This window comes from Triticum urartu, chromosome 2A (genome assembly GCF_056163025.1).
Source record: "Triticum urartu cultivar PI428250 chromosome 2A, HENAU_Tu73, whole genome shotgun sequence".
NCBI lineage: Eukaryota > Viridiplantae > Streptophyta > Magnoliopsida > Poales > Poaceae > Triticum > Triticum urartu.
Window position 1 is genome coordinate 522432939 of NC_141874.1, and position 12490 is coordinate 522445428.

At 42.3% G+C, this 12490-nt stretch overlaps 1 protein-coding gene and 1 pseudogene across 1 annotated transcript; one reads left to right on the top strand and one right to left on the bottom strand.

Moving 5' to 3' along the window:
• Positions 1-1023: 1023 nt before the first annotated feature.
• LOC125538502 (uncharacterized) lies at positions 1024-1789 on the bottom strand. The gene is made up of 2 exons (XM_048701782.2): positions 1459-1789; positions 1024-1376 (listed from the first exon to the last, which is right to left on the bottom strand). Exons 1-2 carry the CDS (start codon positions 1665-1667, stop codon positions 1172-1174), a joined length of 414 nt encoding a protein of 137 aa, XP_048557739.1. The 5' UTR covers positions 1668-1789; the 3' UTR covers positions 1024-1171.
• A 2472-nt stretch (positions 1790-4261) lies between these two features.
• Positions 4262-5014, top strand: LOC125541773 (uncharacterized; annotated as a pseudogene).
• Positions 5015-12490: the final 7476 nt, after the last annotated feature.

Below are 12490 nucleotides of genomic sequence, written 5' to 3' on the forward strand. Positions count from 1 at the left end.
ACCGACTGTCTTCAGTATGTTGTTGTGGTGCCTCAAGTGTCCAGGCTTGTGCAAGTTCTTCAGTCAAGGCTCGTCAGATTCGGTGGTGGCACCCGGCGACAGTACAAGATTGCCTGGAGTGGTCTTCCTGTGACCATGGCGACCTGGGAATGGTCCAGTGCCTTGCCTGAGTTAGCGTCAGTGTGAGGGCACACTGTTCTTAAGAGTAGGGGCATGCTACGCTCCTTATATATGGGTCGGTTGTGTGTGGGCCAGAGGGTGAGCGTGTGAGCCAAGCGGTGGCTACCGTATAAGCGGTCGTTAGGCAGCCATGTGTGGGCATCGATCATTGTACTGGACAAACCTTATCTTCTTCCTCATATGAATCGAACCTCTTTCCTCGGCTCTTCCTTCCGTCCCACGTTTCCTTCTCTGAGTTCGATGATCTAGACCCCAGCCATGGCTAGGGAGTTATACCTGATGGTAGCAGCCGGTGCCGTTCGCCTTGATCCTCTGGATGACTCTGGTCTCGTTCTGCTGGCTTAAGTAGTCGATCCCTCCATCTGAACAGAGTTGGCCCATTCCGGCCCATGATAGCAGGAGTTGGCGCGGCCCAGGCGCCAGGGGCGTGTGCTGGTACTGGTGGCTGGGTCGTCCTGGGTGTGGACGCTGGTTGGTGGCCCCAGTACATCAGGGAGGCTGACACAGGTGAAGAGTTAGACAACGGTTTTCCCTTGATCTACATGCAATGCATTTCTCTTCAGAAACAAAATTTCCAGCTCCTTGGCCATTAGCTTGTGAAATTAGACACGAGCTTTACTAATTGAATTGGCATGGTATGTATCAATTCTAATTGTTTTGCATATTGGAAGGATATAGATGGTAAAAAGCCTTTTTATGTTAAATCACAGTTATTATGTAAAGAACGCACTGAAGTTTCAGCGACATGTCTATGTGCCCCAGTTACAACGCACGGGCAATTAGTACTTACTAGTAAGAAACAAAATACGGACGATACACGGTTTGCTTCCAGAGCCCGGGACAAACACAATCCTAGTCTGGCGTTTTTATTTCACCACAAGAGAAGAGATCCACTCGAGCACAACACAATCCGGCTACAAATACCTCAGTCTAGTGCTAGCAACGGCAGCAGGCAGCACAGCGGCCGGCCGTGCAGCGGTGTAGGTGCAGGCTACTCGAACTTGTAGTGCTTGTCGACGGCCTCGGCGACGTCCCAGGTGCAGCTCATGCCCTTGGGGAACACCACCAGGTCCCCCGCCGCGATCTCCACGAACCCCTCCTCGCCGTCCGGGTACACCTTCACCTTCCCCTGCAGCAGGTAGCACGTCTCCTTGGCCGAGTAGGTCCACGGGAACTTGCTCTTCTCGCACCCCCACCTGCACGCAGGCGCCATCGCATCACCATCGATGCCCCGACAAGAAAGAAAGATCTAAGCGGAAGAGATCGGGCGGGGCTTACTTGGGCCACTGGCGGACGCCGAGCTCGGAGAGGCGGGACTCGGCCGGGTTGCGCTCCACCCTGACGCCGAGCTTCTCCGTCGCCGTCGCCATCGCCTCCGCCGACGCCCTCACCCTCGCCGCCACGAATCGTCCCCTGGGTGCTGGGGAAGGAGGGGCGTATCTGAGGCTGCTGAGGCGGATTGGGGTTCCCACCATTGGGCTCGCCATTCCTTTGAAGCAGAGCACGGGTGACGCTGATGGGTTTGCAGGAGTCCTCTGGGCCGGTGTAGTCTGTAGTGAGTGCAGATTAGGCGGCGAAGGGAAGGTTCTCGATTCTATTGCCGATCAGTGGCCCAGGTTTTTCTCTGCTGATAGAAAAATCAGGCCCACTCGTCTCTTATCTTCGCCACTCGGCGGCGCGTCCTCCTGCAAAAAGAAAAGAAGAGAGAGTTAGGCCCCGATCGGAAACGGACCACTCCCTCCGCTCCGCTCCGCTCGATGCTGGAAACGAGGAGCGACAGAATAGCTGCTCCTCAAAAATGAACCATCTTTTTTTTTTGTTGATTCAGCTCCACGGAGTCGGGAGCTGGAGTGTTGTCGAACAGGGCTTTAATGAAGGATTTTGAGGAGTGCTGGTATATTCTACCCATGGCAGGTATTCCTCAAAAAGGAAAAGATGAAGGCAGGCAGAGTAATGTGGAAACTCATAATTTAGCAAGACATGCTTTCTATTTAGATTTTGGCCATCATGTTTAGCTTGGAGTGCCTCATGATCATGTAACTATACCCCTAAAGATTTTTGAGAGTCAATATATAAACGTTGCATGACTCCAAAAATAAAAGGCTAATTTCATCATTTATGACTTTCACGTTTGTAACAAGTTTTACCCTATTCAAGGAAAATTCCTCCATGTTGTTATTCAATTTAACTAAACTGATACCTTTTTTTTACCTCCTTTTTTTTGCTGTTTTGGAAAGTTAAACCTTCGTGCTTATGTGGCGTGCTATGTAGATAATTTTGTTTGCCATGTCAGTTTTCCATTTGGTTCAGTTTTACTAACGATCTCTAATGAAGTTTAGAAAAGATAAATTACTAGGATTAGAGAGTGAATCATGTCAACTACTCACTCCATCCGAAAATACTTGTCATACAAATGGACAAAAAATGATGCATCTAGAATTAAAATACATTTAAATATATTTTTATTTATTTATTTTAATGACGAGTATTTTCAGACAAAAAAAGTATCTGTAATGACTAGTGAGTAGCCATGAGGATAGAAACGGATGGCTGATCGCTCCTACGTCGTTGATTGTCCCCTCACTAACTGTGTGCGAGGACCGAGGAGACTGCTTCATGATTTTTTAAAGTTCACGGAGTATAGAATACCAAGCTCCCCAGATTTGGAGCCTGCTAGTGCGTGCGGGGCTATGGTTTTTTTTTAAAATATCAGTACAGACACAAGTGCTGATATACACATGCATACACTTATCCCTATGAATGCATACACGCACACCCTATCTCTATGAGCACCTTCGAAAGACTAAGCCGGCATATCATTTTAGATTTACGAAGTCGCCATAGGCGTCTCGTCGTCGACGTGAACGTCTCCCCTCACTGAATGTGCATCGCCGGAAATCCTGAAATAAATACAGGAATAAATGCGAGCACCAGGATTTGAACCCTGGTGGACTGGGGATAGCACAGTCTCTCTAACCGTCCAACCACAGGTTGGTTCACGGGCTATGGGTTTGTTGGGGCCCATCTATAATGGGGTCTGTCATTTGTTGAGGGTTTCTATTAGTTTTATTTCTCTTTTCTATTTTTGAATTTTATATTATTTTCACATTTAATTCCTGAGAATTTATTAAAATTTGTGAACAATTTCTAAAATCTTAAAAAAATTGAGAACATTTTTAAATCCATGAGTGTTTTTAAAGTTTACGGACATTTATAAAGTCTATGAACTTTACTTCAAATTTGCAAATCTTTTTAAAATCCATGATTTTTTTTATAATTCCCAAATATTTTTTAAAATTTATGACTTTTTAAATTTTCAACATTTTTAAATCTATTTTTTAATCCGTGGACATCTTTTGGTTTCATGGAACTTTTTTGTAAAAAAGACAACCAACTATTTGTAAGACAATAGTGGAGCGATTCGTACAAGCATAATCTTATAATCAATGGTAAACATGACAACGCCCGACTAGCACCACTCTCCTCTCAAAACAGATTATGGTCTCTAGCAGCACCCAACATGATATACGAATAAAAACACCACTAGAATATAATTAAAACTCAAGCCAATATAGATAAAATCAAAAAGAAATAACCAACCACTGCTAGATAAAAAAGACAATTCCACGAGTGAAAAATGGCACAACGAAGCGTCTGTTGGCCTCTAATTGTCTCTAATCCAAAGGGAAACAACATATAGGGAAAACTAGGGTCAGTTGTCTCTTATCTTCTTTGCCTGGTGCTTGTCCGCGCGTAAAAAGTAGCAGAAGTTCCGGTCTCAAGTGTCATTGCACATTCTGTGAGTATTAAACGAGAGATTTTACGTATCATCCCACCCAAATTTGCAAAACAATGAACACCTTCAAGCATTATGTAGTACATTTATGACTAGTTATGAGAAATGTGAAAAAAATGCCCATTCATTAAGAGGATCCATTTATAAGCAAAATACAAAGCGGATTTGGTCTCGTATTTATTTCCTGAGATGTACTCCCTCCGTCCAAAATTATTTGTCACAGAATGAATGTATTCAGACATATTTTAGTTCTATATACATTCATTTTCATTTATTTCTGGACAAGTAATTTTGGATGGAAGGAGTACTACATAAAGGCATGAAATTCCTCAAGGTTTGCCAGTGCACGAGCCGAAGCCAGCAAAAACTCAATCCTAACCAAGCAAGAGCGCACACCATGGCAGACAGGCTCCTCTTCTCCTCCCTCCTCATCCTTCTCGTTGGCTCCCACGGGGCGTTTGCCTCCGTGTAGGAGACGTGCGCGAAGGCGATGAAGGGATCGGAGCACAAGAACCTTGAGTCCTTCTGCGTGACGACGCTCCAGGCGGCGCCGGGGAGCGCCTCCGCGGACGCGAAAGGGCTGGCCGTGATCGCCACGAACCTGACGCTGGCCAACTACACGGCGGCGGTGGCCACAATCAAAGATCTGCAACGGCGCGGGGGCTGGTCGGACAAGCAGCAGGCCGCGCTGGCCACGTGCCGCCGGCGGTACATCGAGGCGCTGAACGTGGTGCACAGCGCCGTCCACGCGCTGGCCACCGGGCGGAAGCAGGCGTACGTGGCCGAGATGGGCGCCGTCAGGAGGTCCGCCACCGACTGCGACGACGCGTTCGGCGGACGCGGTGGCGACGCCGCGGCGAAGCGGGAGGAGGCGCCTCTGCGCAAGGTGAACGACGACGCGGAAAACCTGACCACCATGGCCATGCTGATCGTGATCACGCTGTAGCGGGCACATGATACATACTAGTAGATCTTTGCCGTGATCAGCGTCAGGCAGACCGGTCGATGGAGAATAAAATAACTGAATGTGTGATTTGACTTGTTTGTGCCGTTAAATTCATGTTGGCTTGCTATATGATGCTATCTTAGGATTTGCTTAGCCCATAGTACTTCCTCCATAGGGATAAAAATAAAGTTTATCTATTTTGATGATAAATATTTTCGGACGGAGGGAAGTACATTTTTATCCCTCTCCTCCATGCTGCCTGCCCGTTAGTGAGATGTTGTGGACGGCACTCTGCAGAATAGTAGGAGAGGGCCCGGTCGCTAGCTTCTGAAACTGGCAAGCTCCAACGGACGCAACGCAAGCATATGAGTTGATCGAGGCAGAAGAGCGGTCTACAGTCACGCACATCTCGTGAAGCTAAATTCCAAAGCCGAATTGGTACTGTAGAATTTGTCATCTTCTGCTTGTCCTCAATACAGAGATTTTTTTTTTCTTTCAGCGGAGAGAGATTACTTTGCAATAGGATCTCTAGCACATCCCCCAAAGTTATACGTGTACCATATAATTGCAAAAAGAAAAGTTATACGTATATGAGACAGATTTTTTTGTCTCGAAAATTAACACTCATCTAGCTTGTTGAAGGGAATAGAGAGGGAGTGGTCGAATCGATGTTTATTGCTTGAGCCGGGAATAGAAAAGGATTGGTGAAATCAATGTTTATTGCTTGAGCCTCGTGGACGGACATATATATATATATATGTAGGTAAAATGTTTGGGGCACCTAGGTGCCTGGGCATCTAGGCCCAAACATGGCAAGCCATTTTTATTAGTGCATGACGTGTAATCAATGAAATAGTAGTTTCTCATTTTTCATTTGCATGCACTAGTACACTCAACGGTCAATGATTACTTTCCAAAAATATATTATGCTGATTTCCTAGCAATAATCCTTTTCCAAATATTATGTCGACCTATTATACCTAATAAAAATATACACATAAGCAGGCTATTATATCTAATGAAAATATACACATACCGTAAATATTACTTAATAAAAAATATACATATACCCATGCTATTATATGTACTAAGAATATACACATACCGGAAATCTCATGAGTATGTAGATACCTCAAGAATATCATGAGTATATACTTAAATTTGGTATGTATATATCTAAATGGTGTACATACTCCAAAGCATTGACACATGCCTGAGGTATCAAATACCTGCTAACGAGACACAATGTATATACCTAGAAATTTCATGAGTATGCAGATACCTCAAATAAATTTGTGAGTATGTGAACTTTTTTAGTAAAAAAGATATTCTCGGGTATGTTTATACCCAAAATATTTTTGGGTATATGCAATATTTATTAATATGTACCTACAACTAGCTTATCCACATACAATAAACTTAAAACGATGTACACATTTACTTTTTTGGGTATTTTATATTTTTGGATGCGTGAAACATGAGAATACCCAATGTATTTCTAGATACCTTTGTTTTTAATAAGATTATACATGCACGTACTAGGAAATACAACCTCAGACACAAGAAAAGGCCGCATTCCAAAAAATTGAAGATATATATGACGTGCTAGGAAATGTGATTTTATTAGTTTGGCATATACGTGGAGTGTCCATACGACTATTTCCATGTACGAGTCATGTAGTTAATGCACGTCCAAAATTAGGGAGATATTTATTTCCTTATTGTCGTTGACCAATCAGATTAATACCTCATTAAAAAGGCAAGTAATCACTAATTTAAATAGTGCTGATTGATGGCAGCACTGCAGATTTCTTTCCAAATATAAGGTACTATAAACATGCATGCTTACTATATTAGCACGTATCCTAAAGCAATCCAACGGCGGGTACATAAAGTGCCTGGGCTCTTAGGTGTCCCAAACTGTCATCCTATATATATATATATATATATATATATATATATATATATATATATATATATATGAGTACATGATTTTTTTGGAGTACATAACAAGCTAAAATATTTTCTAGTCTATCATATGTTTTCAATATAATCACGATACTCAACATAACTCATTCTAATTTTCTTTATTCCCACCAAATAGCTTTTAAGCCCTAAAAACCTTCTCGTCTAGACCATTTTCTATAAAAGAACAAAAAATGGGCAGGCAGCTCCCCTGTCGCATTCATGGCATGTCCGTCGATGCGCTCGCCAATTGACTCGGCTATGGCTATAAGCCCCCACCCCACCCCACCACCATCACCACCACCACCACCAACAACAACAACAACAGTTAACCCTAGCCTACCCTGCCGCCCATCCATTTTCGTCGTCAGTGCCCCAAATTTTGGCCTACACCGCCCTCGATTCAGGTCATTGTCGTCGCTTTCCTCGAGCTCGACGTTGTCGCTGCCTCCCGAGCCTACACGCCGCCTCTCCATTGCCTCCACAGCTTCTCGCGAGGCTCATCGATGCCCCCTCGATCTCTTGGCACGGCCCCAAGCCGTCTTCCCTATCGTCGAGCATCGTCGCCTCCCAAACCCCCGTGCAACATTCATGAGCTCTCATGTCACCGCCGCTGCCCGCGCGGCTCGTCGGCGCCTCCCTTGTTCTCATTGTGCACTCTATGTCGACGCCAAGAATGTCATAACAACCACCATCGGCGAAGTGTCGCGGCATGATGCTTTGGGCGCGGGGAAAGTGGAAGGCGGAGATCAATAACCTGATTTCGGCGGCGCGGTGTGGCTCTGTTGCACTCCTCTTCTTCAGGATTCACACAAAGCTTAACTTCCCTGACGATGCAGTGGCCGTAGTATCCATCATGCCTCTCATTAGGTACACCTATCGAGCTGAGGAGAAGGAGCACCCGTGTGTCGATACCACTCTCATGACTCAAGAACCATTATATCGTCGTCGAGGATCACGCATTCTTCGAGTCCGTGGAGAATGCGTGCATGATCGAGCGCGAACGCCGTGAGATCGCATGCCTCAATGCCGAACATGAGGAGTTGTTTGAGGAGCTCAACAAGGTCACCAACAAGGAGGATGAGGGCAACCCGATGTCGTGGAATCGACCCACCCCAAAGACTACAAGCCGACCCCTTCAATGTCCAGGCGAGGGTGAGAGGGGTTGATACCCATCTCCTCCGAGTCAGACTTCTCCTAGGACGATCGGGAGTAGAGCTCCTCTTTATTTATCAAGGATCTGTATTTAGTTAATTAGTTTATCTCGGTGTTTCAGCAAGCCATACGGTCGATGTGGTCTTAACGTAGTAGGTAATGGATTGTTTAATTATGTATTATACAATTGTAATGTGACAATGTTGTTTAGTTATGCAAGGAAATAGTTTAAATTTATTGTTAAAATCAATTTGTGTACAAACCATTTCTTGGGGATGAACTGATGAACTTTTTTTCCTAAAAACGGGAATTAAAAGATGAGGATATGATGACAAATTAAGTTACCGAGATGGCTAGAGAGGCTTTAAAACTCTAAGAAGGGAATTAGTGGCCCAATGGATCATTGATGCGCCTTAGAAAAGAATTTTATTAATGGGACGGAGAGCCTCACTAGTTAAAAGGTATCCTTTGAGAATGACATCTTCGTAAACTCTAAGCTTGGGGATGCTATGTTTAATGAAGATGATATTTTTAGTCTCTCAAGTTTTGATGAGCAAATTTATTATGATGATAGCATCCCTCCTATTTATGATGATTATTGTGATGACACTTATGCTATAAAAATAGTGATGATTATATTTATAAAACTTATCATGATTATGATTACCCTTTTTCTGAACATTACTATTTTAATGTGGAAACAATTTATAGTATTTGAGTTTATTATGATACTCCCGCTATTCCAAATGAGAAAAATTTTGCTTATGCGGAGAGTAATAAAAATTCTATGCTTGTGGCTCATGAAAAGAATGCTCTATGTGATAGTTATATTGTTGAATTCATTCATGATGTTACTGAAAATTATTATGAGGGAGGAATATATGCTTGTCGGAATTGCAATAATATCAAGTTTTCTCTCTATGTGTTGAAAATCTTGAAGCTATGCTTGTTTTGCCTTCCTATGCTAGTTGATTATTGTTCCCATAAGTTGTTTGCACACATAATCCCTATGCATAGGAAGTGGGCTAGACTTAAATGTGCTAGACATATTCTTCATGATGCTCTCTTTATGTTTCAATTCTTATCTTTCATGTGAGCATCATTGAAATCATCATGCCTAGCTAGGGGCGTTAAACGATAGCGCTTGTTGGGAGGCAACCCAATTTTATTTTTGCTCTTTGCTTTTTGTTTCTGTTTAGTAATAAATAATTAATCTAGCTTCTGTTATGATTGTGTTTTTTATATTTTAATTAGTGTTTGTGCCAAGTAAAGCCTTTAGGATCTTTTTGGGTGATTGTTATTTGATCTTGCTGTAAAAGATAGAAAGTATGCGCTCACGAGAATAATTTTCATTTTTTACCAGAGAGTGATAAAATACCAATTCCACTCGAAGTAGATTAATAAACAAATTGCCTAGGACTTCCAAATTTCTCAGGATTTTTGGAGTTACAGAAGTATTTGAAACCTATAGGTTACTACAGACTGTTATGTTTTTGACAGATTCTGTTTTCTATGTGTTGTTTGCTTATTTTGATGAATCTATGAGTAGTATCGGAGGGTATGAACCATAGAGAAGTTGGAATACAGTAGACATTACACCAATATGAATTTAGAGTGAGTTCACAACAGTACCTAAGTGGTGATTTATTTTCTTATACTAACGGAGCTTACAAGTTTTCTGTTGAGTTTTGTGTTGTAAAGTTTTCAAGTTTTGGGTAAAGATTCGATGCACTATGGAACAAAGAGTGGGAAGAGCCTAAGCTTGGGGATGCCCAAGGCATACCAAGCTAATATTCAAGGACAACCAAGATCCTAAGCTTGGGGATGCCCCGGATGGCATCCCCTCTTTCGTCTTCGTTCATCGGTAACTTTACTTGGAGCTATATTTTTATTCACCACATGATATATGTTTTGCTTGGAGCGTCATTTTATTTTCTTTTGTTTAGCTTGCTGTTTGAATAATATTCCAAGATCTGAAATTCTTAAATGTTAGAGAGTCTTCACATAGTTACATAATTATTCAACTACTCATTGATCTTCACTTATATCTTTCGGAGTAGTTTGTCGTTTGCTCTAATGCTTCACTTATATCTTTTTAGAGCACGGTGGTTGTTTTATTTTATAGAAATTATTGATCTCTCATGCTTCAGTTATATTATTTTGAGAGTCTTTTAGAACAGCATGGTAATTTTCTTTGGTTATGAAATTAGTCCTAATATGATAGGCATCCAAGATGGATATAATAAAAACTTTCATATAAAGTGCATTGAATACTATGAGAAGTTTGATACTTGATGATTGTTTTGAGATATGAAGATGGTGTTATTAGAGTCATGCTAGTTGAGTAGTTGTGAATTTGAGAGATACTTGTGTTAAAGTTTGTGATTCTCGTAGCATGCACGTATGGTGAACCGTTATGTGATGAAGTCGGAGCATGATTTATTTTTTGATTGTCTTCCTTATGAGTGGCGGTCAGGGACGAGCGATGGTCTTTTCCTACCAATCTATCCCCTAGGAGCATGCGCGTAGTACTTTGTTTCGATAACTAATAGATTTTTGCAATAAGTATGTGAATTCTTTATGACTAATGTTGAGGCCATGGATTATACGCACTCTCATCCTTCCACCATTGCTAGCCTATCTAGTACGGCACATCTTTCGTCAGTACCATAAACCCACCATCACCAAACAGCCACCATACCTACCTATTATGGCATTTCTATAGCCATTCTGAGATATATTGCCATGCAACTTTCCACCATTCCGTTTATTATGACACGCTTCATTATTGTCATATTGCTTTGCATGATCATGCAGCTGACATCGTATTTGTGGCAAAGCCACTTTTCATAATTCTTTCATACATGTCACTCTTGATTCATTACACATCCCGGTACACCGCCGGAGGCATTCACATAGAGTCATATTTTGTTCTAAGTATCGAGTTGTAATTCTTGAGTTGTAAGTAAATAAAAGTGTGATGACCATCATTATTAAAGCATTGTCCCATGTGAGGAAAGGATGATGGAGACTATGATTCCCCCACAAGTCGGGATGAGACTCCAGACGAAAAAATATATAAAAAAAGTGAAAAAAGGCCATAAAAAAAGAGAGAGAAGGCCCCCAAAAAATGAGAGAAAAAGAGAGAAGGGGTAATGCTACTATCCTTTTACCACACTTGTGCTTCAAAGTAGCACCATGATTTTTGTGATAGAGAGTCTCCTATGTTGTCACTTTCATATACTAGTGGAAATCTTTCATTATAGAACTTGGCTTGTATATTCCAGTGATGGGCTTCCTAAAAATGCCCTAGGTCTTCGTGAGCAAGCGAGTTGGATGCACACCCACTTAGTTTCTTTTTGAGCTTTCATACACTTATAGCTCTAGTGCATCCATTGCATGGCAATCCCTACTCACTCTCATTGATATCTATTGATGGGCATCTCCATAGCCCGTTGATTAGCCGCGTCGATGTGAGACTATCTTCTTCTTTTTGTCTTCTCCACAACCACCATTCTATTCCACCTATAGTGATATGTCCATGGCTCACGCTCATGTATTGCGTGAAGATTGAAAAAGTTTGAGAACATCAAAAGCATGAAACAATTGCTTGGCTTGTCATCGGGGTTGTGCATGATTTAAATATTTTGCATGATGAAGATAGAGCATAGCCAGACTATATGATTTTGTAGGGATAGCTTTCTTTGGCCATGTTATTTTGAGAAAACATGATTGCTTTGTTAGTATGCTTGAGGTATTATTATTTTTATGTCAATATTAAACTTTTGTCTTGAATCTTATGGATCTAAATATTCATGCCACAATAAAGATAATTACATGGATAAATATGTTAGGTAGTGTCGGTGTCAAAACCCGTGGATCTCGGGTAGGGGGTCCCGAACTGTGCGTCTAAGGCGGATGGTAACAGGAGGCAGGGGACACGATATTTTACCCAGGTTCGGGCCCTCTTGATGGAGGTAAAACCCTATGTCCTGCTTGATTTATTCTTGATGATATGAGTATTACAAGAGTTGATCTACCACGAGATCGGAGAGGCTAAACCCTAAAAGCTAGCCTATGGTATGATTGTATGTTATTGTGTCCTACGGACTAAAACCCTCCGGTTTATATAGACACCGGAGGGGGCTAGGGTTACACAAGGTCAGTTACAAAGGAGGAGATATCCATATCCATACTTCCTAGCTTTCCTTCCACGCCAAGTAGAGTCCCACCCGGACACGAGACGAAGTCTTCAATCTTGTATCTTCATAGTCCAACAGTCCGGCCAAAGGATATAATCCGGCTGTCTGGAGACCCCCTAATCCAGGACTCCCTCAGTAGCCCCTGAACCAGGCTTTCAATGACGATGAGTCCGGCGTGCAGTATTGTCTTCGGCATTGCAAGGCGGGTTCCTCCTCCGAATACACCACGGAAGAATTTGAATACAA

Bases quoted from the DNA above. Each gene is read 5' to 3' on its own strand.
- LOC125538502 (XM_048701782.2), bottom strand. From the start codon at position 1,667: ATGGCGAGCCCAATGGTGGGAACCCCAATCCGCCTCAGCAGCCTCAGA. The intron at 1,377-1,458 runs GTAAGCCCCGCC...GCCTGCGTGCAG, and splicing joins GGCGTCCGCCAGTGGCCCAA to GTGGGGGTGCGAGAAGAGCA.